The sequence below is a fragment of the Polychytrium aggregatum genome (genome assembly GCF_025602895.1).
Source record: "Polychytrium aggregatum strain JEL109 chromosome Unknown BJ171scaffold_84, whole genome shotgun sequence".
NCBI lineage: Eukaryota > Fungi > Chytridiomycota > Chytridiomycetes > Polychytriales > Polychytrium > Polychytrium aggregatum.
Genome location: NW_026516286.1, coordinates 13,523 through 40,008, shown reverse-complemented (window position 1 = coordinate 40,008; position 26,486 = coordinate 13,523). Strand labels below are relative to the sequence as shown.

General features: G+C 58.8%; 9 protein-coding genes across 9 annotated transcripts; 7 read left to right on the top strand and 2 right to left on the bottom strand.

Annotated features, from left to right (window-relative positions):
• Positions 1-7: 7 nt before the first annotated feature.
• On the top strand, positions 8-2,565 carry BJ171DRAFT_532057 (uncharacterized protein). Its single transcript, XM_053112760.1, has 7 exons — positions 8-687; positions 806-969; positions 1,084-1,124; positions 1,220-1,278; positions 1,371-1,410; positions 1,521-1,821; positions 1,948-2,565. Exons 1-7 carry the CDS (start codon positions 152-154, stop codon positions 2,100-2,102), a joined length of 1,296 nt encoding a protein of 431 aa, XP_052962133.1. The 5' UTR covers positions 8-151; the 3' UTR covers positions 2,103-2,565.
• A 1,024-nt stretch (positions 2,566-3,589) lies between these two features.
• Positions 3,590-6,394, top strand: BJ171DRAFT_449080 (UTP--glucose-1-phosphate uridylyltransferase-domain-containing protein). Its single transcript, XM_053108203.1, has 4 exons — positions 3,590-3,813; positions 4,091-4,186; positions 4,468-4,544; positions 4,679-6,394. The coding sequence occupies exons 1-4, from the start codon at positions 3,715-3,717 to the stop codon at positions 5,961-5,963; spliced, it is 1,557 nt and encodes a 518-aa protein (XP_052962132.1). The 5' UTR covers positions 3,590-3,714; the 3' UTR covers positions 5,964-6,394.
• Positions 6,395-6,937: 543 nt separating this feature from the next.
• Positions 6,938-8,413, top strand: BJ171DRAFT_640854 (uncharacterized protein; the record flags this gene model as incomplete). The annotated part of the gene is made up of 2 exons (XM_053115769.1): positions 6,938-7,759; positions 7,842-8,413. 2 exons carry the CDS (start codon positions 6,938-6,940, stop codon positions 8,058-8,060), a joined length of 1,041 nt encoding a protein of 346 aa, XP_052962131.1. The 3' UTR covers positions 8,061-8,413.
• BJ171DRAFT_301077 (HAD-like domain-containing protein) lies at positions 7,913-11,273 on the bottom strand. Its single transcript, XM_053107001.1, has 16 exons — positions 11,140-11,273; positions 10,984-11,036; positions 10,825-10,894; positions 10,644-10,675; positions 10,494-10,549; positions 10,291-10,392; positions 10,029-10,163; positions 9,838-9,849; positions 9,654-9,723; positions 9,492-9,534; positions 9,293-9,362; positions 9,062-9,159; positions 8,858-8,949; positions 8,726-8,740; positions 8,596-8,603; positions 7,913-8,413 (listed from the first exon to the last, which is right to left on the bottom strand). Exons 1-16 carry the CDS (start codon positions 11,196-11,198, stop codon positions 8,264-8,266), a joined length of 1,065 nt encoding a protein of 354 aa, XP_052962130.1. The 5' UTR covers positions 11,199-11,273; the 3' UTR covers positions 7,913-8,263.
• Positions 11,274-11,319: 46 nt separating this feature from the next.
• BJ171DRAFT_532046 (natural resistance-associated macrophage protein-domain-containing protein) lies at positions 11,320-13,613 on the top strand. Its single transcript, XM_053112759.1, has 4 exons — positions 11,320-11,708; positions 11,851-12,101; positions 12,250-13,212; positions 13,394-13,613. The coding sequence occupies exons 1-4, from the start codon at positions 11,422-11,424 to the stop codon at positions 13,510-13,512; spliced, it is 1,620 nt and encodes a 539-aa protein (XP_052962129.1). The 5' UTR covers positions 11,320-11,421; the 3' UTR covers positions 13,513-13,613.
• Positions 13,614-15,400: 1,787 nt separating this feature from the next.
• BJ171DRAFT_532045 (Dynamitin-domain-containing protein) lies at positions 15,401-17,454 on the top strand. The gene has a single exon (XM_053112758.1). The coding sequence runs from the start codon at positions 15,572-15,574 to the stop codon at positions 17,252-17,254; it is 1,683 nt and encodes a 560-aa protein (XP_052962128.1). The 5' UTR covers positions 15,401-15,571; the 3' UTR covers positions 17,255-17,454.
• Positions 17,455-18,088: 634 nt separating this feature from the next.
• On the top strand, positions 18,089-21,944 carry BJ171DRAFT_604620 (uncharacterized protein). Its single transcript, XM_053115188.1, has 5 exons — positions 18,089-18,657; positions 18,916-18,986; positions 19,263-19,368; positions 19,546-21,359; positions 21,620-21,944. The coding sequence occupies exons 1-5, from the start codon at positions 18,463-18,465 to the stop codon at positions 21,681-21,683; spliced, it is 2,250 nt and encodes a 749-aa protein (XP_052962127.1). The 5' UTR covers positions 18,089-18,462; the 3' UTR covers positions 21,684-21,944.
• Positions 21,945-22,162: 218 nt separating this feature from the next.
• On the top strand, positions 22,163-24,405 carry BJ171DRAFT_640845 (uncharacterized protein; the record flags this gene model as incomplete). The annotated part of the gene is made up of 8 exons (XM_053115768.1): positions 22,163-22,190; positions 22,311-22,456; positions 22,614-22,718; positions 22,920-23,232; positions 23,379-23,463; positions 23,720-23,785; positions 23,917-24,119; positions 24,210-24,405. 8 exons carry the CDS (start codon positions 22,163-22,165, stop codon positions 24,278-24,280), a joined length of 1,017 nt encoding a protein of 338 aa, XP_052962126.1. The 3' UTR covers positions 24,281-24,405.
• Positions 24,406-24,423: 18 nt separating this feature from the next.
• BJ171DRAFT_640844 (uncharacterized protein) lies at positions 24,424-25,671 on the bottom strand (the record flags this gene model as incomplete). Its single annotated transcript, XM_053115767.1, has 1 exon — positions 24,424-25,671. One exon carries the CDS (start codon positions 25,669-25,671, stop codon positions 24,424-24,426), a length of 1,248 nt encoding a protein of 415 aa, XP_052962125.1.
• Between the last annotated feature and the right edge of the window lie 815 nt (positions 25,672-26,486).

Below are 26,486 nucleotides of genomic sequence, written 5' to 3'. Positions count from 1 at the left end.
GCCAAGGGCATGAGCTCTCTCCATCTCCAGGAAAGTAAAGTGGTCTTTGCCTGCAAAGAAATGCACCGGGCTCTCCGGCCAAACCCGGGCCGGCGAATGCTTGTCGTCAGAACATTCCTGACAGAAGCCCGTCCCTGATTCGAGAGCAGTGATGCAGAGGTACCTTCCCCCCAATGCTGGAGACAGCCCGCATCAGCTCGCCCTCAGCCAGCATCACATCACTCCACACCATCCAAGCGAATACCTGAGCATGCAGCTCCCCACCACCTTGGCAACGTTCCGGTGCGATATGCACACACACATCATCCCCGACTCGCTGCCAGACTGGAAAGAAAGATTTGGCTATGGCGGGTGGATATCGATGAGCCAGTCGGTCGGAGGCTGCTCTTCGTCGGCCACACGTGGGAAGCTGATTGATGCCGAGGCCGGCGATAGGTCTGGGCTCAGCGAGACATGCCAACAGCAGCAACAGCAACAACAGCAGCAGCAACAGCAGGGCCCTGAGCGACCGTCATGGCGGATGGAGATTGACGGCAAGCCCTTCAGGGACGTTGGATGCAATTGCTGGGACCCGGCGGAGCGACTGCGTGAAATGCACTCGACCGGCGTGGATCTGCAAGTCCTGTCGACGATCCCGGTGATGTTTAGCTACTGGGCCAAGCCCGAGGACTGCCTCGAGGTTTCGAGGTGGGGGAGAAATGTGATAGCGCTGGATGCGAATGCGGGATGCGAATACGGGAGGCAGGCGAATACCGACCAGAGCACCAGACACTCACTCTCAGCACCTTGACGCTCGCGGCTGCAGATTCCTGAATGACCACATTGCCCAAGTCTGCACCAAGTACCCCGGTCGCTTCGCTGGTCTGGGAACCGTGCCGATGCAGTCGCCCACGCTCGCTGTGCAAGAACTCCGGCGATGCATCAACGAGCTGGGCATGCGAGGAATCCAGATTGGCAGCCACATCAACGGTCGGTGTCTGCGGCGTAATGTTGCCCGCTGAGCAGTAAATGCCATGGACAGCGCCGCTGCTCGCCTGCAAGGCTCGGTGGATTAACTGCTGCTTGCATTCCGCGATGGCCCAGACTGGAACCTAGATGCGCCGGAGCTGGAGCCAGTGTGGACGGTAGGTGGCCCGAGCTATCTCGGTGTGCCTATGCTGCTGCCGGACCCTTCAAGTTTGCTTCGAGGCACGACAAATACTCACAATTGCATCGGCAGGCCTGTGAGGAGCTCGACGCCGCTGTCTTTATCCATCCGTGGGACATGGACAGCAAGGGGTAAGAGCCGTGTCCTAGTGTTGTAGTGCTTCAGATACCCTGTGGATCGATCTGAGCCGCCCTGACGATGCTGGGCCAATCTTTCCGTCCAGACGAATGACCAAGTACTGGTTTCCCTGGCTGATCGGCATGGTGGGTGCTCTCGATCTGGCTCGAGGAGCGACGCATGCCGCCGGCATGCAACTTGGCTTCATGGTTTGATCGTCTGGCTCACGATTTTCCCCGCACGGATCTTGCCACAGCCGTGCGAGACGACTGTTGCGATCTGCTCGCTCATCCTCGGCGGGGTGCTCGAGCGCCATCCCAGGCTGCGGATCTGTCTTGCACACGGCGGCGGATCGCTGCCGTATACCATCGGCCGGATAGCCCATGGATTCCGAGTGCGGCCCGATTTGGTGGCCACCAACTGCCAAAGTGACCCGATGACGTTCCTGGGCCGATTCTGGTGCGATTCGCTGGTCCACGACGAAGAAGCCCTGCTGTATCTGGTCCGCAAGGTCGGGGCCGACAGAGTGATTCTGGGCAGCGACTACCCGTTTCCGCGTAAGTCACTGCCGAGGCGCAAACGCAGGGCCGGTCGGCATACTGCTGGCACAGCGACCCGTCGACTCACGCTCGACTCTGCCTTGATGCTCATTTGTGTCGTTGGCCTGGTTCGACAATGGCAAGTCGGCGAGCACGAGCCTGGGAAGCTCGTGGCCGAATGCAAGGGACTCACGGACGAGCAAAGAAGAATGATCCTGGGCGGCAATGCGCTGGCGTTTCTCGGGCTCTCTCGAAGCGAGGTGTCGAGTCCATGTAGCGAGGCAGGATCCGGGCCGTGATGGGTGGTGCTGCCAAAGACCAAAGTACATCGATCGGACTGCTGGCTATGTGGCTGAGCAGAGGTGTAGTGTCCTCGCATGATAGCTCCTCAAGACCAGTGAAGCAGACTCCGGGGACCTGGAGGGGGGAGTGTTGGGAGGAGGTGACAGTCATTGGGGGGGATGGAGATGGTTGAGCAGGCTTTGAAAGATGACAGTGTGCGGATCTTTGCGGCACCAAACCAAGACGGCAGTCAAAGCAGACATGAATGGGACATGGAGCACGACATGGAACAAGACACCCGGGCGGAGCATGCGGTGGACCCAGGGAGAGCAAGACTGTTGAGGACCGGGGCCGTGAGTCACGGCTCGTCATGTTGCTGGGTTGTCGGAACGCTCAACGGCGGCGGAGGCGGCGGGGACGAGAGACGGGAGCGATGCGGAGACGGGCGAGTAGGTGGGGATGTGCGATGGGATGTGCGATGGAAACAACGATGCCATACCAACCGACACAAGCCCGTCCTGTGCCTCGATAAGGGGGGACAGCGAGCCGATTGGTGGGGGGCTGGCCATGGCCTGAAGGGTGAGGGTTGCAGGAGGCGCACAGCCGCCGATTCGGGGGGACGCAGGCACATCGGACGCCGACAGCGCCGCTGCCTCCGGATGAATGCTATCGTTAGCGCTGCCTGGGTGGTGTGTTATGTTAATGCTTGGTTGTGTTAACGCTTGGTTGTGTTAATGCTTGGTTGTGTTAGTGTGGTAATGTGTTATCTGCTCTGCGGATCCAGACGGACATGGCCGGGCATGGCCGGCGTCGCTCGCCCGCTGGTCACTGCGCTCTCCGACTGCTCAGCACACCAGCAAAGAAAAAAAAAATCTGGGGCGTTCGCTGTCCACTGGTTTGCCACCGTCTGGATCCACCGGGTGTATACGGCCTGGGATCTGTTGTCGTTTGCTGTTGTTCATTGTTGGCAAGCACCGTTGGCAAGCACCGTTGGCGAGTACCTTGGTGAGTACCGTTGGTGAGTATCGTTGGCGAGTATCGTTAGTGAGTACCGTTGGTGAGTATCGTTGGCGAGTATGTCCTGCTATCTGTTAACATGTTTATTAACATGCTGGCCAAGTAACAGCTGCTGTCCGGCCTCGTCGATCATCCACCACCACCACCGCACCTGTAACATCACCCATCATGGCAATCGACCCCCTGCACTGCCCGCTGGCCCCCCCAAAGCGCCTGTCTGTTGCTCGCCAGCGTGCGAGTGGGTTGTGGCTGGCACGTCCGCGGCCACAAGAGTGCTCGGCTTGCTGGCGCACAAGAGCGCTTTGTCGCCTCCCCCCGCGACGACTTGGGGCGGGGAGCTGCGATTCTCAGATAGGCCGCCGAGGTGGATTGCGAGATCCCCCCCCCTTGTGTTGCTCCGATACGGCCGCCGCGCGGATTGGTTTGTTGACGGCCTCTGGCGGACAGCCAGTGAAACACGCTCGCCCGGCTGCTGTCTTTCCCCCCCCATGCAGGTCCTATAAAGCCCTGCCCTCTCCCGTCGGAATCCTGCCTGCTGCCCCCATCTGCCTCTCGCCTGCATCTTGCTGCCTCCTCCAGTCCGGATCGTGCCCGTCGCTTCCGTTCCTCGCCATGATCTCCGAAACCTCTGCCGCTCCCGCCGTCCCCGTCAAGGGCACCCTCGATTACATCCGCGCCCAGTTCGCCTCTGAGCGCACCCGCTCCGAGACCGTAAGTAACCCGCCCGCGAATCGGACTCTGCTGCCTCATCATCGCAAGCGACCGCTGCAAGTGCCTGTCGCCTTCTCTCGGCCATCTGCCTCTGGCCATCGGGCAGGGCTATCATCTGCGTTGGCGTCGGGAGGGGACAGCGATCTTGGCTGGGTGGTGCTGCATCCAAAGCCGCCTGCTCCAAGCAATCCACCTTGGCTCAGCCACTCACGAGCAATCTGCTGGCTCCGTTCTGCTCCGTTCTGTTCCGTTCTGCTCGGCTTGCTGCGACTGCCAGAGCTTCCAGGAGACCACCGTCAACCAGCAGGCCAAGACCATGAGGATTGCTCTGGAGAAGCTCAAGGCCCAGGTTCCTGAGAGCGCCAATTCTGAGGTAAAGACTGCGTGCCAACAATCGGGAGCCTCCGTATTCGCCGCCCAATCGGCTCGCTATAGTTACCGTGCGCAAGCTCTGGCTCCAGTCGACCTTGCACGGTCACGTACAGCCCTGTGGCGATCGATGCTTTTGCGCTCGAGGTGCTGGCGGGAGACATATATCCGTGTCGGCCCCAGCAGCGCTGGCTCAAGTCCCCGTCGCTCTAGCTGCCGACCATTCTGCCATACTTGTCTTGTCCGTCCTCCGTCATGCTCACTTTGGCTGTCCTCTGTCCGCAGCTCTTCTCTGCCGAGATGGACGGTTTCTACCATCTCTTCACTCGCTACCTGCAAGAGTCGGCTCGCCACGAGAAGCTGTAAGTTGTCTCCCTGACGGCACATTTGCCTCTTGCAACATTCTTGTGTCTGCGGCTATGCGCACCACCGCCATCGTGCTCCACTGGCCGTGTGCTTCCAGTGATCGGCGTCCTGATCCGGCTCTGTCTTCCAGCAACTGGAGCAAGGTCAAGTCGCCCGTTCCCGAACAGATCGTCCCCTACGGCCAGCTCCCTGAGATGCCCCTCGAGAGCAAGACCGAGAACCTCAGCAAGCTCGCTGTCCTCAAGCTCAACGGCGGTCTCGGCACCACCATGGGCTGTGTTGGCCCCAAGAGCGCCATCGAAGTTCGCGACGGCATGACCTTCCTCGACCTCTCTGTCCGCCAGATCCAGTACCTCAACACCAAGCACAACACCAACGTGCCTCTCATCCTCATGAACTCGTTCAACACCGACGACGAGACCGGTCGCATCATCCAAAAGTACCGCGCTCACCAGGTCGACATCCTCACCTTCAACCAGAGCCGTTTCCCCCGTGTCATGAAGGAGTCGCTTCTGCCCATGCCCACCAAGCCCGACGCTCCCCTCTCGCAGTGGTACCCTCCGGGCCACGGTGATCTCTTCGAGTCGCTGTCCAACTCGGGCCTGCTCGACAAGCTGATCAACGAGGGCAAGGAGTACCTCTTTGTCTCCAACGTCGACAACCTTGGCGCCACCGTCGACACCACCATCCTCGAGCACGTCATTGCCAGCGGCGCCGAGTTTATCATGGAGGTCACCGACAAGACCAAGGCCGATGTCAAGGGTGGAACCCTCATCGACTACGAGGGCAAGATCCGCCTGCTCGAGGTTGCCCAGGTTCCCTCGGAGCACATTGACGACTTCAAGTCCGTCAAGAAGTTCAAGATCTTCAACACCAACAACCTCTGGATCTCGCTCAAGGCCATCAAGCGCGTCATCGAGGAGCAGTCCCTTGGCATGGAGATCATCGTCAACACCAAGACCCTGGACTCTGGCGAGAAGATCATCCAGCTCGAGACTGCCGTTGGTGCTGCCATCAAGCACTTCGAGGGCGCCCATGGCATCAACGTCCCCCGCCGCCGCTTCCTGCCCGTCAAGTCGTGCTCGGACCTGTTCCTCATCACCTCGGATCTGTACTCGCTCCACCACGGCGAGCTCATCGTCAACCCCAACCGCCCCTTCCCCACCACCCCCATCATCAAGCTCGGCGACCACTTCAAGAAGGTCCAGCAGTTCTTCTCCCGCTTCGCTAGCCCTCCCCACATCCTCGAGCTCGACCACCTGACCGTCACTGGCGATGTCACCTTTGGCCACGACGTGACCCTGCGAGGCACCGTCATCATCGTCGCCAACTTTGGTCAGCGCATCGATATCCCTTCGGGCTCGATTCTGGACGACAAGGTTGTCTCTGGCAACCTGCGCATCCTGGACCACTAAGCCAGATCAGATAGATGCGCTGCCGGTGCCGGTGCCGCTGTCTTGGGCCTGCCTTTGGGTCCCGGCCGATGCCCCTCTCATCTGCAACTCCCTGCGCTCCATTGTACTGTCTTTCCACGGCGTCCTTCGCTGCTGGACCTGCCTTTCGAATGTTTTCGTTGTACCCCCACTATTCCCTCACTCCCTGATCAAGGCAGTGATTGCTGCAGTGTTTGCTGCGGAGCCCAAATGCCTGCTTTCCCTTCTCGCTCGCCACTGCCTTCCTCCCTGCACCCTTATGTCCCCCCCCCTTTTTCTTTTTCTTTTTGGTATCCACACTCTGCGCATACTGAACGGAGGAATGGGGAGTGAGGGTCGCCCCGAAGGCGCCGATCTGGACTTGACCTTTGCTTCTGTTGCCTGAGAATACACCGAACTCATCTTGAAACGGGCTTGTGTGGGTCGGATGGCATTGGTCGGCCGCCTGGTTGAGTGACGTTCACACTGCTTGGCGGTTCGTCGTCGGCGGTTGGCCCGGCGGACTGAGACCCCCAATCATCATGGAATATTCTTGGCGGCATCAGAACACCACCGGCAGCCCGAACGAGATCGATTGCGGCATCGCCAAACACCACCAGCCGCTGGCCGACCAGCAGCCGATCGACAGCATCTGCTCTTCTCTCATCCGATCCCACTTCTGCCCGTCCGCTTGTTCGATCGAAGCGCACCCGTCTGTCGCTGGTCGTGGCCATGTTCGACCCTGTGTGCTTCAGCGGTTTCTTTCTGAGCCTGTGGTCCGCACAGCCGTTTGACTGTCGCCAACTGGAGGAATACCCAGCGCTCCAGGATCTTGCCGAGGTATAGCCTGCCGTCCTTCGCCGGATCCAGCACCAAGGATGTTCTTGACTGAAGCAGCCGGTCTTTTCGACATACTACAGCTTCTGGCCCAATATGATGCCGACCTCCGGCTTGCCTCCCCGACATCCGCGAATCTCATGCGCACCTCCCTCATCTACATCCGGCGCCTGCGAGGGCCAAGCAAGTGGCCACAGTTGCTGGACTACATGAGCACACTTGGATACAGAGACTCCGAGTCCCACTCAGCACCGCCAGCTCTGGCTACTACCACCGAGCACCAACCCGATCTGCGCATGGCTCTTGTCCTTGCTGTGCTCGCAGCGTACTGCTGGACCACCCAGAGCGACAGCCCTGTGCATTCGCTGCGCTGGCTCCAGTCATGCTACGACCTTGGTTCCCACGCTCAGTCGCCGGCCGAGAATCAGCGTCAGCACCACCAGCACCATTTGCTCGACAACCTGTTCTCGGCGAGCCTGCTCGACGACCTCGGCCGATTCCTGCATCTCCTCGGATCGGACCTGATCATATCGCAGCAGGATGACGAGATCATGGCCAGCGCTTACTTCCGTGCCCAGATGAAGATGAACGAGTTTCGAGCTGGGGAGCAAGACGGCGGCAGCGACCTTGACGATTGTGACGGCGGCTGCCCGTTGCCCCGCTCCCGGCTCGTCAGCTGGTCCGACCACCACTCGATCCACTCAGACAGCAGCTCCGACCTTTTGAACGAGCTGCTTGGAGAGTGTACAGAGCGTCGCTCGATCGATGCGTCCGCCGGAAATCAATCCGAGAGCCGCTCTTCTCAAGCACAGGCCATGGCATTTGTGTCTGGCGCCGCTGTGCCGCCCACCCTGAATCAATGGCATCATGCAGTGTCGCTGAGCGACCTGCCGAGTGTCGGTTCCGTCGAATGGCACGAGGACGATCATCGCTGGGACCGGATGATGGCTCTGTGCGGCCCGGTAAATAGCCGCTCCCTGCTGTCGCTCGTTCCCGGTCGTCCTGATTGTCGCTGACCACGCCCACTTTCCTGGCCTCCCTCAGCCCGAGATCACCGACCGCTATGATCTGTCCATGCTGGACGAGGTACCGAGCCCCCACAGCGACGACATCCCCCTCGCTGTTCTGTTCAAAAGGTCAGCAGCGGAGCCGGGCGCCTCGACCAACCCTCGCGACTCGGGAAGCTTTGGCGAATGGACTGCCAAACTGTCGCAGACACTTGAAGGGCTGGCTTCTGCCTGGGTCAGCAACCACGGCCACTAGTCCCAGCAACAAAAGGTGTGCCTCGGAGCGTCGATGGTAAACTGGCGTGTTTGGGACCTTGGAAGCAACGGGTGACGGTCATTGCGACTGCGGGATGTGGGATGTACAGCAGCTTGATCAATTGCTTTTGCTCAGTGACTTCTGCGTTTGAGCTGGCTGGCTGGCGCGGGTGCCCCATGGAATTGAACAGAGGCACATAATATCTATGCAAGCCCCTCCTGCTCCAGCAGCAGTTGGACGGCATCTTCGACATGATCCACGACGTGGACGGCTCCATGGTCGTCTCCGTGCAGGTCTTGCCTCCAGACCCCCGTGCGCACGAGAATGGAGTGCCAGCCGTTTCTGTTGGCCCCCTGTTGAGTTCGCCGCCATGATATCGTTCAGTCAGTGTGTCTGCATTCCGGCACAGGTCTCCCACCCCTGAATGCGCTTGAGACCACAGATGCAGCCAGCCCAGTTCCTGTTTATTTCACCGACCAACAGCACTGTTCTCTTTGGCTCGAGGACTCCTCCACGGACTATGACGAGATCTCACCTCGATATCTGTGTGATGGCAGGTGTGTCCAGAGCCGTCGATCTCCATGTCAGTCCAATGCCATATGTGGGCGTAGCTGCTTTGTGTGCCAGTATATTTGTCGTGGGTTGCTTGCATTTCTATGCCTTACCTGAGGCTGGGTTGTCTGGGGGTGGCCACGGAACCAAGCTTGCAGTGAGCATGCGATTCGCCAGCCGGACATCCAGCGAGGGGTGCTTTTCACCGCCGACCGTCCATAACCAACAGCCAATCGCTGACTCACCACCGATGCCGTATATCTTTCGCCGAATCTTTGCTGGTCCCGCGAGCTTGCCGGCCTTCAGTGCATACTCTTCCATCACGGCCTCGGCGAATCTGATTCGCGACAGTTGTAGAATCGAAAGAGGACAATTGCGTCAGCGATGCCGATGATTCCTGTGATATGCGCGACTGCCCGAGAGACTCCTCCATAGATCGAACGACTTGCCTGTATGTCTTCTCGGTTGGCTTTCCAAACTGTGTGTATTGGAGGGGCACTCCCTTGAGCTCTTGATATAGCCGCTCGAGGGCCAGGCGGAAGGCGCCCTGCGTTCCAGGTTTCGGACAGGCAAGTGGTCAGTCCAGTAAGCAAAGGCACGGCTGCGACCATATGTGTCTCGGCCACCATCGACTCTTGATAGTCCCCAAGAGTCCCACACGACGCAGCCGCCGACCGCACCTGTGCGAATCGATTGACTGGGTACTCGTTGCTCCAGACAAAATCGGGATTGCTGAAATAGATTGGGACGCTGGATTTGTGGGTAGTGGCGCAGATGTGAGCTTGCCTGAAAGCAATGTCTGTAATCGCCTACTTTTGTAGAGCAGCAGCAACTCATGTCGGGACACGGAGAACGGAGCCAGAGATGCATGCGATGTACCTTTGGGGCGCCTTAGGATCGGATATTGTGCCAGCAAATCCACCTACACAGCAAACGCCTCCGTGTTAACGATGGTTTCGGAAAAAAAATGGATCATCGCCGACCAGCCTTCGATCCACCAGGTCGTCACCGTCCAGGACTTTGGGCGAAACACAGCCGTACCTCTGGAGATGAGAACATCGCACGCAATCTGCAGGTCACGGCCCCAGTCCCAGGAGTCGTGGAACATCATCTACAGCAGGCACGGAGCATGATAGATTAGCCAAGCAGCCCTGTCCTCAGAGTAAGCACGTCCTCAGATCTCGAGCTGCGGGCGCAAACAGCAGACGGATGGTCTCTCACTTACGATTGCGGCGATCTGGATCGCACAGGATGGTTATGTGGACCAGAGAGGACGAGCGCCAGGTTAGCACGCAGCGGTAGCTCATCGTTGGCTGAAGATTGCGAGTCGCCGATCCTTGGCCATCGGCTCCTCTGCAACCGTCGCGGCCTCTGCTGTCAGGTTGGCCAGTCGCTGTGGTCCGGGTTGCTTCCTACCGGCTCCTTGCTAAAATCAATGGTGGTCGAATACTTTTGTGTTGGTGCAGGAGTGAATGGACACATGGTCGGTGCCCATGCCATCAGCTCGGCTGCAAGGAAGGGCTTCTGGAACCCATATCCGAGCGCTACGTCCTGAATGTGGGTTTCGACGGAGGTAGTCGACGTGAGACGGTGTTGCTCAGTTACTGGCCTGCCGCTTGCTGGGTTGCAGCTGGGCTCTGCCTCGGTTGGGTCGAATAGTCGCCCACTCGATAGTCACCTTGCATGTATCCTTGCCGAGTATCAGCACCGGACGATCGCGGTACTTGTTGGACAGATCGTGCATTGGGCTATGCGACAGGACCACCTGCAGGGGATCGATCTGGGGGCAGCAAACCGATGTGAGGATGTGTCCTGGAGCTGGCTGGATCTGCTGGTCGCTCACATGCGGCTCATGCGCCTATCTCCCAGGATTGTGCCCACCTTGGTTTCGAGCCGCTTGCTGAGCTCGATGCTTCGGACGCTTTCGGGGACACCACCTGATTGCCATCCCATCGATCGAAAAGGGCCATGTTCAGTCGTCCGCTCCGATGCATGTTGGGGATTCGGATGTGGGCCTTGGTGGCTGCTTACCTCCATTTGTCAAGAAGATGTAGGGGATGTTCCTGGAGACCGATGAATGTCAGGTCAGTGCCGCTTGCCGATGGCGGATCACTGCTGGGAAAGGAGTCGAAAATGCAAGATCCCGGGGCACCATCCGATACACCACCATCCGATACACCACCATCCGACACACCACCATCCGACACACCACCTCTCATCCAGCATCTTGATCGCCCGCTTGGCCTCGGGCAGGACGTTCTTGCCCCGAACGAGCACACCATCTGGATCGGTTGGAGGAACGGATGGATCCGTCAGCATCGCGATCGCACTGGATCTGCTCGCCAGAGCTGCAGCCTGGAGAACCACAGACCAATGTCAAAGGCAACGCCGACATGGGACCAGCGTCGTTGAGGAGATTCGAGCCTGGTCGTAGGAGGAGAATATGTTCAGCATTGCGGCGACAGCTGAACAAGACATCGATGCGCAGAGAAGCTCGGTGCAAAGGACATGGCGGCTCCTGGCACACCTTGCAAGCGACGGCACGCGGCGTATCGCTGCTCGGGTCAGGGAAGAGCACCAGAGCATCCTCGACAGCAGCGGCAGCAGAGCGAATGGCAGGCAAGACCGCAACGGGATTGAGCGGGGATTGCAGATGAGCAGAGAGCACGCATCGCCAAGGACTGGCGCGTCCTTCTGGTTGTCAGCACGAGCCCATCCAGCGGCTCTGTTCGGCCTGTTGTCTTCGTCCTTTCTTCTGCCGCCGGACGACTCTCTCTCTCTCCCACGATCCGGCCACGGCACCCTCGCGATGGAGCGGCCGATCTTTGCCTTTGGGGCGAGCCGCCATCCCTATCGACCCGTCGACGAGAGCGACGAGCTCCAGCACAGCGACATTGCCGACTCTGCGCTGGCCTATCCCTCATCCCACGGCAATGTCCTTGGCGAGGGATGGGACGACTCCGCCTCGAATACGGCGGCTGAGCGCCCGCCGTCGCTCGCTGGGTCTCTCAAAGACCAGGCGAATGCCTCGAGCGACAGCCTGTCGGCCGGCCAGCGGCCGTTCTGGAAGCTCTTTCTCGCCCATATTGGCCCCGGGTAAGCTATCAGGATCCAGCACTGCATCTTGCTCTCTCAGGCGCACCCTCTGGCTCGCTGTGGCAATTTCATTAATGCGGAGCATCTGCTCGCTGCGAACGGCGCCGGACGGTGGCAAATACGGGTCTTCGACGTGCCTCAGCTTCGTCGTCGCCGTGGGGTATATGGACCCAGGCAACTGGGCAACCGATTTGGCTGGCGGGTCAAAGTTCCAGTACAAGTTGCTGCTCTTCATTCTGGTGTCGAACTGCATGGCGGTGTTCCTCCAGAACATGGCCATCAAGGTCGGGCTGGTGACGGGCTGCGACCTGGCGCTGCTGTCGAGAAAGACGCTGCATCCATGGCTGAACAAGCTCATTTACGTCGTTGCCGAGATTGGAATCCTGGCTACAGGTGCGCCGTTTCGCTTGACGAGCATTGGCCATCACGTTCGCTGCGGCGGTGGCATTCTTGCGATCGATGACGGCCGTGCTGATCCTGATGCTGCTGATGAACTTCAACGACACACCTGGCTTGCACTTCCTGGTCTGCGCGAGCCCAGACCTGGCAGAGGTTATCGGCTCGGCCATCGCCCTCAAGCTGCTGTTCGGCATTCCGCTTGTCTGGGGCATCCTCATCACCGGCACCGATGTCATCATTATCCTCAGCGGTCTGGCCGACAAGTACATGCGCTATCTCGAACTGGGCATCATGTTCCTGGTGCTTGTCGTCGGAGCCTGCTTTGGCGTGCTCATGGGCCGGGCCAACCCCGTCTGGATTGATGTCTTCAAGGGATACTTGCCGCTCGAGCCAGCGCTGCTTATCGACCAGGAGTACTTGTTTCTGGCCATTGCGATTGTCGGCGCGACGGTGATGCCGCACAACCTGTATATCCACTCGTATCTGGTGCAATCTCGGTCTGTGGACGGCGCCGGGATGCAGATCGACGGGTTCGAGCACCAGCCGCCGCTCTCGGAGGAGATGGAGCTGCTCGACTCGCCCCAGAGCCGCAAGCTCGTCGACGATCCAATGTTTGCGGAGCGCATCCGCACGGCCCTGCATCTTTCGTACCTCGACTCGGCAATGGCGCTCACCTTTGCGCTCTACATCAACTCTGCCATTCTGATCGTCGCTGGCGGCGTCTTCTTTGTCCGGGGTCAGAACGCCTCCGAAATCAGCGATGCCTTTGGGCTCATTTCGACCGACATTGGCCACTGGGCGGCGGTTGTCTTTGCTGTCGCACTGCTGCTCTCGGGCCAAACCTCAACCATCACCGGAACGATCGCCGGCCAGGTGGTGATGGAAGGGTTCACGCAGATGCGGCTGCCGCTCTGGATCCGTCGGCTGGTTACCCGAGCCGTCGCCATCATCCCGGGGATTGCTGTGGCGATCTATCGAGGCGACAGCGGCGTGAACGACCTGCTTGTCCTGAGCCAGGTGATCCTGTCCATCTGTCTACCCTTCAGTGTCTGGCCATTGATATACTTTTGTGCCAATACCCGCATCATGACTGTCCGCTACAACGGTAAGCCCACCAGCTCGATACACTGCTCTCGGGTCTGGTCCTGTCGCTCGCTGGATGTGGTTGCTGGGCATATGCGGCCGTTGGTTTTGCTTTGGCGAAGGATGGATTTCCTGAGCGATGGCCCCCGATGCGTTTCCTCGACTAACTCGCATGTCTGTCGAAACATTCCTGCGCCGCTCAGCCTTGGGCCTATCGCAGGAGCTGTCACTAGCCAACCACTGGGTCACCACGGTATTTGCCGTGCTCGTAGGCTCGACCCTGACCTTCCTCAACCTGTTCATGATCTACAGCGTGCTCTGATAAGGAACACTGTTCCTGCGGCTGTGTGGGAAGTGCGAAATAGATACACACATACATACATACATACATACATGCCTGCATGCATCGATATGATATTACTGGGGCCACAGTGTATTGAAGGACAATGGGAGACATAGTCCCACTCGGAACAGATCACACACCCGATCTAATCATTTCCCTGGTTGTCCCTGTGTGAGAGAGGGAGACACAGGGCAAGAGCAAAATCGCCGGAGGACCTCGGCGAGCGGATTTCATGGAGTTCGGGCGCCGTCTGATTCACACAAGCCACACAGGACACCCAAGTCATCCGTGGGTGTTTCGTTTCAAAATGTTCGCTGTATTTCAGCAGTGTGGTGGCGAGCAAGCATCAGTGTCCAAGAACTCTGATCTCATTGTGCGGCCACAATCAAGACAGGAACATTGACACGGCCAGCACACAATGCCTGGGGTATCTTGCTCGGTCGCTCCGCATCAATGAGGCTCAATGCCTCTTCCGCCAGCACTTGGCCGGCTGGCCTTGAATCACGCCGTCAGGGACCAACGAGGGGCCATGCCATTGTAGCGAGGCTGCTTTATCGCTTGCTCTGCGGCCGGCTGCTTGAATCACTCCATTCATCGACTCGTCAGCCCATCCATTCAACGGCATGATTCAGTGCTCCTGTTCTTGGCCAGGCAGCTTGCCCTGGCAGGTGGTCTTCGAAAGGAAGATCTGGGATAGGCCATTGCGATTTCTACCCAGACCATTCATTGTGGGGCATCTCCAAGTGACCATCGACAAGGGGTGCATTGTCCTCGGCCGTCAGGGCGGGCCGCGGCTGGGATATAAAAACCGGTGCCTCTGGTCGACAAAGTTGGGTCAGCATCGAGTAGTTTCCTCGGTTCAGCTCCTACATCCAGCAAAGTCACAATGAAGTTCTCATCATACTATACTCCCATCATGATGGCCCTCCTGGCACTGGCCATGATGCCGACTGAGAGTAGGTTTCCAGGCGGGCTCAACGTTCTCACCCGCAGCATCGACATAGTGCTTCGAAATGAGCGGACTCGCAGTTCAGCACCAGCGTACGAGCACTAACCCTACGGCCGTGGGATTTTGTCGCCCAATACAGCCGAAGCCATTCCGACCCCGCCTCCTCCCGCTGGCTACGTCTCCACTGGTATTGGATTCTACACTCCTCCTCCCTAACTGAGCTCACCTCGGATGTAAGTTGCCAGTGCCTCTGGCTCGGTGGTGCTGATGCAAGCCATGGCGGTCTGCTGGTGGTGTACACCATGACCGGCTGGCTCTTTGTTCTTGTGCCAGCAGTTCTTGCGCCAGCGGTTCGTGTGCTAACTATCGAACAACTGTTGTCTTGACGTTGACGTCGATAGAACCACACTCTGTCGATAATATGTGCTCGAACCCTGAAGTCAGCTAGATCTCGATCCCCACAGTATCTTAGTTAATATCTAATAAAAACAGGACACCCTTGATTTTGACCATTGATCAAATATTTTGCTACCCAATACCATCGCGCGCTGACCATGGCCATTCTGTGATGCGGTGCAATACCATCACCCATAGCCTGAGAAAAGTTGCCTGTGTCCAAGAGCACCACTCGCCGCTGGCACTCCGAGACCCGACTTGATTCTCCGCCCTTGCTGGCTGCCTTGCTGTGCCCCTCTCTCTCTCTCTCGCCGCTTTGTCTCCATCCGCCACCTCCGCATCGCCTTGATCTCACATCCTCATCTCCCATCAATCACCATGGCCGGCTGCTCCAGTCATTGCTCCAACCATCGCCCCTGTTCTCCCGACATGGCTCGACTGGCCATCGACGACCACAGCCCAGACATCTTCGCCATCGTCTGTTGCAACGAGAGTTTCCAGCTTGCCCTCGACCATGATACCCTCAAGACTCTGCTCCGAGTCCCCGGAACAGCCTCCGACTGCACCCGACGACTCCGGCACTGGCATGGCTTCTTGGCTGGCAATCGATTTCGCAGGACCGCCCCCACGTGATTGCATGAAACCAGGACGGACTGTCGTGCGCAGCGGCCCGAAAAGGCAATCGCTGCCCGAATGTGCGCCAGCCCGCCCGGCTCGCTCCATCCCGCCCCGTCCCATCCCCTTCGTTCTGGTCCTGCGTTCCCGGTCCCATCGCCCCGCTGTGTCCGGCCTGTGATCGACACCCCCTCCTCCGCATCGTCCCTCGAGCCCCAGCGCCGTCGAGCATTTATCCTCTCAGCTCGCCTCAAGCTACATCTGCAGCCCGCCCTCAAGCCCGCGTCTGCCACCGCCACCGCCATGTCCAAGTACAGCGCACTCCCCGACATCGACTACAACGCACCGGATGTCTACGAGACCCCCGATACGCCCAGCGACGCCAACGCTCTGATTGAGGACTCTTTGGTTTCGACCGAAGAGACCAGCACCGACGAAATTGTCCGTCTCTCGACCTCGACCACGGCTGCCCGCGAAAAGTTCCAAAGCTCGGTCGTCGATGCCTCGAACGTGGACTTTTCGGGAAAGCTCAGCAACCGGAAGCGGCCGCTGATGTACAAAACAATCAACCTGCCGGACCGCGAGGTCTACTCGATCATCCCGTCGAGTAAGAAGGTCGGTCGCGGCTTTGCCGACGAACAAGAGTCTCCCTTTGACAAGCTTCGCCGACTGCTTGCCGAGACCGAGGAGCTCCAGGAGGAGATCGAGGCCATCGGCTCGCAGGCCAGCAGCGAGCCTGCCGAGGCCCCGAATGAGGACAAGGCCAACTCGAGCCCGCTCTCGCACAGTGAGCTCGTCCAGCAGCTCGCGGCCCTCCAAGCCGAGCTCGGCAAGATCTCATCGCACGCCCACAGCGCTGCGGGCGAGCCCAATGCCTCGATCACCAAGCACCTCGAGACGGGCAAGTCGCTGATGGCCCAGCTCAAAGCCTTCAAGGAGCTGTCACTGGGGCAGCCGAGTGACAGCAGCGCCGCCCCGGCTGCCGAGGCACAAGCTGATGCCGAGGGTGCTCCTTCGGCCTCGCCAGCCAGTGCTGCCGCTACAGCCGCACCGGCCGCGGGCTCGGTCACCTACGAGCTGTACTACTCCCCCGAAACCGCCAAGCTGACGCAGCTCACCAAGGTCACCGAACTTGAAGGCCGCCTGACCTCGCTCGAGAGGCTGTTTGGATCCAACTTTTTGCAGCAGAGCGGCGAGGGCTCGGCGCACTCGTTCCTGCGCAACAACGGCAGCTTGGTTGCCGCCCTCGACAATCTCGACCACCATTTGACCCTGCTCGCGAACCCGCGACATCTCGATCAGATTTCCAAGCGGGTCAAGGTCCTGACCATGGAGATGGCCAACCTGTCGGATCTGCACAAACAACAGCAGATTCAGGAGTCGGCCACGGCCGAGATTCTCGAGGAAAACGAGGACGGCGTCGTTGCCCCGCTCAGGAGCACCCCATCCGAGACGGACAAGAAGATTCTCTATCTGCACAGCACCATGGAGCGTCTGGAGCCCATGTCCAACATCATCCCGCAGCTTATTACCCGCCTTCACTCTCTCAAGACCCTGCACCAGGAGGCTGCTGTGTTTTCAGAGTCACTCAAGATGCTGACCCAGGGCCAGGACAAGCTCGAGGACAATTCCAAGCTCATGCAGTCGGCCATTGCGCGGCTCGAGTCCAGCATCGCCGATAATCAAGCCTCGGTCGAGAATAACATCGAGGCCCTGGAGAAGCGGATGAGCGGTCTGATCGAGCGCATCGAGAAGCTCTGAACGCAGCGTCGTCCCGGCAGTGGCGCTCCTCGCCATCTTGTCTGCCGCTGCTGGCGCCGGGCTCGTCGCGCAAGTGCGCAAGAGCACTATCCTTCCCAGATTCGCTCGCAGCCCTTCCTTGCTTCACAGCCCCACCTTTCATGTTTTGTCGCTTGCTCCTTGCCGCAGTGCCTGTAATACAGATATCAAACACGACCAGATTTGCATGCGATTCGACCGGACCGAGTGGCGCTCGCCTGTTGCTGGAAGGATGTCAGCGCGAGGCCAACCCAAGAAGCTGGGTGGAAGGCATTCCAAAATGCAGGCAAAACAACGAGTTCAGACGGGAGCCAGGCCAACAAGGTGCTGCAAGACCGCCGCGAATGCAAATTGCACATGAAACCACTCCGCGGGGTATCCAGGCTCGATGCTGGACATTGGACGCTCGACCAGACATGGCGCTGGACCACTCGCCATGCTGGCTGTGCATTGGGTCGCGCTGCAGCTGTGCAGACGCTTATGCCGGGACCAATTGGCGGCCCCGATAACAACTCTATCGGTCGCGACAGCGACGAGCTCTCCCGCCTCGCCCGAGGAACCAGCGGCGGCGAGCGGTGCTGCGGTGGCGATCATTGCTGCGACATGAAGCACCGGGGTCCTCTGTCCGAGACGACCGGTGGCTGTTGGAATCGGAATTGGATGCTGTTGGAATTGGATGCGGATGCTGTTGGAATTGGATTCGGATGTTGTTGCCATTGGACGCGGTTCATGCCGGATCGCCCGCAGGACACCAGCAGGACACCAGCAAGATATCAGCAGGACACCGGCAGGACACCAGCAGACTCCCGCCGGTGTCTCCCCGCCTGTCCGCCCGGCACGTTGGGCCCCAGACACGCCCAGACACCCCGACACGTGCCCGCGCCGTGGCGCTCCGGGTTGGCCCGATAGCCCAGTGCTGCGCGCCGCTGCGCACAGCTGGCGCCGATATCGGCGGGCTTGTCTCCCTTGTTGGCCAGCCCCTCCCCGAGCCGCCTTCCCCGCGGTGATCGGAGATACACCCAGCTGGCATCCCGTGCTATCTTGCTCCCTGGCGCCGTCGTCATCCTGACCCTGGTCGGCTATAAAGCCCGTGCCGCCGCCGTCGCCGAGTTTGTCTCCATCGCCCTCCTGGGTCCTTCGCATCACTCCTTCCTCCGAGGTCTTCTTCCCAGCTCTCCCACATCGTCACCATGGCCTCCAACGCTGCCCGCATCTCGGCCCTGCGAGAGGGTCTCGACCGCCCTTCTCGTGTCGTCGACTGGCCCACCGTCGACCACCGCCACGCCTACATCTCCGAGATCTACGGCCAGAACGTCTTTACCCTCAAGGAGCTCCAGAAGCACCTCCCCAAGCCCGTCTATGCCCGCTTCGTCCAGCAGATCAAGGTTCGTTTGGTGGCCGATGACGCTCCTGTGGCTGGCTGAGCCTCACTCTGGCGGCGCTCGTGTCTGTCATTTTCTTCGTAGCCTCCTTTTTTTCTTCTTCGCGTGACGTGTGGCTCGCTGTCGGCGGCGTCATCCGGTTCGATGACCGGTCGATAGCCGGTCGATAGCCGGTCGATAGCCGGTCGCTTCTCGTCGGTTTTGGATTTAAGATTGTCGCGCTGTGGCTGACCCTGCTCATTTGGTTCCGCCGTCTCGCAGGGAAGACAGACTTTGGATCGCCCCACCGCTGATGCCGTCGCCCACGCTGTCCGTGTCTGGGCCATGGACCGGTAAAGATTGCTTTTTCTTCCCTTCCTTCCTTCTTTGGTCGCTGACGCACCAGCGCCAATGCCCGCTGCGCTTCCTGACACACCACCACGAGATCCTTGCTTGTCTGGGGCTTGATTCTCCGCTTCTCGCGCGCTTTCTTCTCTCTCGCCGACCGCATTCGGGGTCCTCGCTCTTTCTGTGTCCGTCTGTGTCCTGTCGTTTTTTTTTTCTTCTCTCTTTCCTGATCGGGTTCGTTTCTGACTTCATTTCACTTTTCATATCGACTTCATCGACAGTGGTGCCACCCACTTCACTCACTGGTTCCAGCCTCAGACTGGAACCACTGCCGAGAAGCACGACAACTTCCTGACCCTGAAGACTGTCGTCGGCGATCTCGATGAGGTGACTATCCCGTGCCTCCTTCCTACCTGCGCCTGCACCTTGCACGATCATCCATGTCTTTTGTTCTGAGCGTCAGATCTCGGCCAGTCGGATCGCATCCATCCGATATGAGCGTGTCGGGAGCCCGCATCGTCTGTCTCGGCCCGATATGCTAACGCACCGCTCTTCGGCCTGTAGACTTCTCCCATCGACACCTTCTCTGGATCCCAGCTCCTCCAGTCCGAGCCCGATGCCTCCTCCTTCCCCAACGGTGGCATGCGCACCACCTTCGAGGCCCGTGGCTACACCATCTGGGACACCACCAGCCCCATGTTCATCCGCAAGGGTCCCCATGGCACCTACGTCCTCTACATTCCCTCCGTTTTCATCTCCTACAACGGCGAGGCTCTCGATGAGAAGACCGTCCTCCTGCGCTCGGCCGAGACCCTGGCCAACGCTGCCCTCCGCCTGCTCCGTGTTCTCGGCGACACCGAAACCAAGCGTGTGTACACCACCCTGGGTACCGAGCAGGAGTTCTTCCTGATCGATCGCGCCCTGTACCAGCTCCGCCCCGATCTCAAGATCACCGGCCGCACTCTCATCGGCTCGATGCCCCCCAAGCACCAGCAGCTCGAGGACCACTACTTTGGCCAGATCCCCAGCCGTGTCCTGGCCTGCATTAGTGAGATGGAGCTCGAGCTCTTCAAGCTCGGTGTCCCGGTCAAGACTAGACACAATGAGGTCGCTCCCCAGCAGTTTGAGTTTGCCCCCATCTTCGAGGAGGCCTCGGTCGCCGTTGACCACAACCTCCTCGCCATGGAGACCCTCCACCAGGTTGCCCATCGCCATGGCCTCAAGGTTCTCTTCCACGAGAAGCCCTTCAAGGGCATCAACGGCAGCGGCAAGCACTGCAACTGGTCCATGTCCACCGACAACGGCGAGAACCTGCTGGACCCCAGCGCCAAGCCCGAGACCAACTACCGCTTCCTGCTCTTCCTGCTCGCTACCCTCGATGCCGTCAACAAGCACGCTGGTCTCCTCCGCGCCGGTATTGCCAGCTCCAGCAACGAGCACCGCCTCGGTGCCCAGGAGGCCCCTCCCGGTATCATCTCGGCCTTCCTCGGCGAGCACCTGAACGAAGTCCTGGACTCGATCGAGGAGCTCCGTGACGTCCGCAACTTCTCGCGCCCCCACATGGAGTCTGTCAAGGTCGGCGGCACTGTCCTGGACCTCAAGGTCTCGACCCTGCCTCAGATCGCCCGTGACCTGACCGACCGCAACCGCACCTCGCCCTTCGCCTTCACCGGCAACAAGTTCGAGTTCCGTGCCGTCGGCTCCAAGCAGTCGCCCTCCTTCCCCGTTGCTCTCCTCAACGCTGCCGTTGCTGCCTCGATCGACCTCGTCGCCGAGGCCCTGGAGAAGCAGAAGGGCAGCAAGCCCCAGCTCACCGTCGACGACATCCTCAACGTCATCCGCCACTTTGTCAAGCAGACCAAGAGCGTCCGCTTCGAGGGCAACAACTACTCCCAGGAGTGGGTTGATGAGGCTGCTCGCCGTGGCCTCCCCAACATCAAGTCCTGCCCCGTTGCCTTCCGCCAGCTGCTCGAGCCCAGCCATGCTGCTCTCCTGACCAAGACTGGCATCTTCACCGAGACCGAGCTCCACTCCCGCTACCACATCCTCGTCGAAAAGTACGCCAAGGACCTCCTGATCGAGGCCCATACCCTCAAGACCATGACCGTCCAGTCGGTCCTGCCCGCTGCCTTTGCTTACCGCAAGGAGCTGGCCGACGCCCTCAAGACCCTGAAGGAAGTCGGCGAGGACATTGCCACCTCTCCCGAGAAGGCTATCCTGACCAGACTCAAGAGCCAGGTCGACCGCCTCAACGCCGCCAACGACAAGCTCGTCAGCGTCATCGACAAGGCCGAGGGTCTCGAGGGCGAGGCCCAGGCCGACTACAGCTCGGCTGAGCTCACTGCCGCCATGGAGGAAGTTCGCGCTGCCACCGACGTGTAAGTGTCTGCTCTCTAGATATCCGGCCGCCGCACTCGATCCGCTGCTCGTCGTGCACGGGTGCATCTGCGTCGCCGAGTGTTTTGTGTATCCGCAGCACCCTCGGGAAACGAAACAGAGCGGAACGGGAGGCGGAGTGTGCATTGTGTAGTATGTGTGGGAGGTGTATGTCATACTGCCCAACTCGCAGCTCGTTTCTGACTCTACTTTTATCCTCACTCTCTCTCGCGCGGGCTTGATTACCTACCCTTCCCTGCAGCATCGAGTCCCAGGTTGCTGACAAGTACTGGCCCTACCCCAAGTACACCGAGCTCCTGTTGTAAGCTCAGCGCCGCCCGGCCTCGTATTCCCATATTTTCTTGAGCGCCCCCGCCCCATTCATTCATATGTTTTGAGCCACGAACTTGAGTAGTCAAGCTGTGAAACTCCAGCGTCTCCGAGCCTCCTTGCCCGGGATGCTTCTGTTGTGAAATATTTTCAGTAACTTGATCTGCAGCGCACGAGCCACTCCCACCCCTGGCCCGTGCGCCGGATTCTCCAAAGTGAGCATCTGTGAACAAAGTAAAGACGTTACTTTTGCATGAGTTGTCGTCCACGAGCAAATACCGTATCCAATGCGATGCGAGAGTGCTGGTTCTGTTGTGTCATCGGCCAGCCAGCGAGCCCAGCGAATCACGATCCGATCAAGAGCGTCGTGCGAGAGCCGAGGCAGTTTGCAGCGGCCTGGTTGCCTTTTGGACGGAGCGCTGCGTCCTCAGAACACTGCTGTCGTTGCCTTTGCCGCTCTTCCGCCACCCACAATATGACGATGCAGAAAGGAGAGCCGAAAGGTATATGGGCACGATCGACTTTTGGGCCGGGAAAATCGCACCGCACCGGTATGCATTTTTGATCCCCTCCAAGTTGATACTCACGCCGATGCCTGCGTTGATACTCGCGCTGGCCTGCAGCGCCGCTCGTGCCGGGAGGCGGGCCGAGGCATCTCAAGCTCTTCATGCACCCTCCGAGCATACCCACCAAGTTCCAGACGTTCCACTTTGACGACCGAGAGCCCAAGGGATTCAACTCGACGGCGCCTCGCTTTGATCTCAACCCGGTACGGTCCAAACCAGCCCTGGCAGGCGCGATCGTCGAACACATACCAGACCAAACCAGCTCTCGCCCATCCCGCCTTCGTGAACTTGATGGACCAATTTTGTTTTTCCCGCCCGCTTTGTTTCCGTTTGGGTGTCTGTCGCCCCCAACTTGCTTAGAATGAGCTGCCGGGACCTGGATACTACCAGAAGCCAAGCAGAATCGCTTTGATCGACGAAGCGTCGATATCCAAGAAGGGCTTTGGAGTCGGGTTCGCGTCAAAGGTATCTGCTTGCCGACACTCCTCAATTGGGAAGACGACGATTGCCGACCTGGCGATGTGTCCGCTGCGAGTGGAGTTAGCGCGCAAATGATATGAGCGCTTTGAAGGGTGGCGTTGGTGATGGCACCGAGCGTGGGAATGTAACTGTCGGGCGTTTGTTGCTGCTCGTTACTCGTGGCTGATATCTTTCGCCTGTCCCCAGCTCCGACGCTTTCGGAAGCCTCCGACCGAGCTCGAGTTTCTGCCCGTCGCTCCTGGGCAATACAACGTCTCGGGTCATTCTCGGTACAGCCATTCGCTCTCATCATCCAAGACATCAAGCTTTGCAAAGCCTGTTGCCGCGCCGGCCCCAAAGCGACGGGCGCTGCCGGGACCAGGCCAATACGATGCTGCCCCTCCAACTAAATCCGGCCATGTTGCTGAGTCTGGGGCTGTATTTGTGTTCAAAAGCAAAACGAGGCGGTCCGAGATCAACTGCCCAGAGGCCACACCCGGATGGGATGCCCCACCGCCAGGTTTGCGTCGATGGAGCGGCGGCGCCTGGAGCTGGTTCGGAATCGCCGATAGGATGACTGTGATGTGAACCCTTGGCGGTCAATAAGCTGGGGGAGGGGTGAAGAGGAGTTGCTGCGACCTCGTGTTCACGATGGCCTCGTTTCAGGTGCCTACGAGGTTCGGGACATTACGCATCGCTCAGGCGCTGTTGCGGCATTCAAGAGTACCATTCGCAAGCAACAGTCGTCCCAGTAAGTCGAGGAGAGAGATCGCGGTGTGCCAGGGTCGAGGACGACTGTGGCATCCCCTCCCAACTTCCGCAACGATGCCAGCACAACACCGCCCTTGGCATCTATATGCGGCGTCAACCATCCGTTCGGCCCCTGCCTTTCATCTGTGCCCACAAGTTGTTGGTGCACTGTCGACGATACAGTCCCGACTGGTCCGAGGGGATCAATTCAATGACACGCAGCGCTCCCGCTCACTCGCACTGTCTCTCTCGATCAGGAAAACCAACGCACCTGGTCCAGGTTCCTACGAGCTGATCAACAAGCCATTGCGGAATCTTGCCAAGTGAGCATCGCTGTCTCCATGAATCCCGGGCGGAATCGCGCTCATATCGAATCGGATGTGTGCTTGCTTTGTGAACGAAAAAAAAGCAAACGTTGGTCTTCTGATGTCATCACTGCGATTCAACACTCCAGGAGAAGGTCCGAGTTCACCAGTGTCGTCCAGGCACCGCCGCGACCATATTCCGGCCACAAGGGCATCGTGCCTGGTCCAGGCTTTTACGAGCTGGCATCGGCATCCGACGCCGTCCAGCACAAGGGCCCAGTCGCCAACCATGTCTTTGCATCAGCTTCGCCGCGCTTCCCAGTCAATCCGAACGGCAGCAAGCCCGGTCCAGGTATGGGTTTGCAGCCTCACTCTTTCATGTCTTCGGGGTAACGGCAATCCGCATTCTCACAAACCCGGTCCTGCTCCCGACGCTCTGCAGGATTCTACCAGCCCGTTCCAGAACTCAAGTTCCGATCATTCCATCTCAACATCGATGGAATCTGGACATGAGCCGGTGTGCTCCAGATCTCTTCGTGGTTATTGCAAACTATTACAAAGGAATCGTGTATAAATCTCTGGTCCATCGGCCAAATTGTGGATTTGGTGATGGGAATTATGGTCAGCCGTTCCCTCGGTTCAGTTCCCGTCTTGGCTTACAGGCATGGTGCTGTCGGCAAGCCGAGATCGGGGCTCTGCTGAGGGCTGCTTTGGTCCTGGTTGGAAGTGGCTGATGTTCTGGCAATCTCTTCGGTGCTGTATACATCGTCTCTTGTGAGCGTATCTGCTATGCCGAGAGAGGGTTGGAACGAGATTTGGCTGCTCGATGGAGATTCTAACAAGATCGACGAGGCGTTGACCACGACTAGCTGGGGGAACTGACGCTGAGGCGCCACCTTGGATCCCAGCGACTGAGTAGCAGATATCGAGCGTGAGTACCGCGCTGAGGATTTGCTCGACGACGATTTAAACGATTTGGATGTGGGAATCGGGTCGCTGTTTGACGATAGCACTTGCGAACTCATAGGTGACACCGACGAGAGCTCGTCGTGATCGACAACAGACTGCTGGGTTGCATATTTTGATATGATGTCAGCACACCGACGAATGAGGAAGAGTCTCCGTTGGCCATGTTCGACAATACCGGCCGTTATCACAGTTGTGAGAGCAGCAAGGGCTTCGGCCTGGATGCCATGAACCGTGAGAGCGTGTGAAGGCGAGAGAAAGGCCGCGAGAAATATGTATGCGGTCGCTGACAGGAGGATCATCGGAATAGATGTTTCCGCCGAGATCCCCGATGTCGATGCCACAAATGTCGAGAAGATCAGTTGCGAGAGACTTGTCGCAAACAGTGTCAGGCCCGATTCTCCAGAGACCAGAACCAGTCCGTGCCGGACAAGGCATCCCCCGATGTTGCAGATGTGGATCGTCGCAATCACTGTCTGGACGGCCTGGACCGACTTCCGGATCGACGTCAGTGACAGGAGAGCGCTCGGGACGACCAGGACAATTGGAAAGTAGACCAGCAGGTAGCGTGTGAGTGTGATCAACAGCGGATTGCCGAGACTCTGAGCAGCGTAGTAGTCGAGGATGATGGTGGGAAGTGTGAAGAGCAAGTTGATCAGGGTGGTGCCAAAGTGGAGGCGAATCGAGGTTGGGATCGAGTCGCTGTTGTCGGCGGCAGATGTGATCGGGCCACCGATCGAGGAATGAGAGTGGTGTTGCGGTGTTGCGGTGTTGTGGTGTTGCGGGGTTGTGGTGTTGTGGTGTTGTGGTATTGCGGTGGTGGCAAAGTGAGTGAGCAGCGTATCAAACCCATCGAACCGCCGACGAGCGGAATGAGCAATCATAGCATCATCGGTGACCACAGTCGAGCCAGAGTTCCAAACAACGTTATCTGCCATTCTATCACAGATAATCGAGGACATTTCCGATACCAACAGCACAGGGATACTAACAGCACAGGATACCAACAGCACAGGATACCAACAGCACAAGCATTCGCTCGAATCTTCGCGCAACAACATCTCAACGAGAACTTCGCTACGCAGTACGCTTCTCGGCACCAACGCATCTATCACACATCAATGCACCCATCGTACACGTACATCCATTGCACATACCCTCCCCCACACATCCACCAACAATCCACATCACTGCTGCACAGCCACCGACAGCGCTGGTCACCTTTTGTATTCCATCTCGAGTTCCCATTTTGAGAATCGGAGGAGACAGGTTGTCCATCCAGAACGCCGGCTCGGTGGCTTCGGGGCAAACTGAGCGATTGGGTAGATAAAATCTCCGCTGAGGTTCCGTTCCGTGAACCACCGTGATAGCTCCAAAAACGCCGCTTCGGAGAGCCCAAACTGCGGCCGTGTTTCGTGCATTGTGCGAGCCACCCAGAATATCATGCGGCTCGTCCATTCCTATCGAATTGAGTACATTGATTAGTCGTGCCGGATTTTGAGTTCGCTCTGAGCTACCACAGCCGGCGATGCCTACCTGACGATAGCTCACCATGCATCCCAAGAGCGCGACGAGTACTGCCCCGATATACGCGGCGCTGCGGACCGTCCCTGGTTCGGCGGAATTGCCTAGCTCACTCACGAAAATGTTGGCGACAAGGTCGATAGAAAGTAGGCAATGGACTGTGGCAGGATATCTCTGACTGATAGCAGCAACTGCGAATAGACCTGAGCTATTCCATATGGGCTGGGCG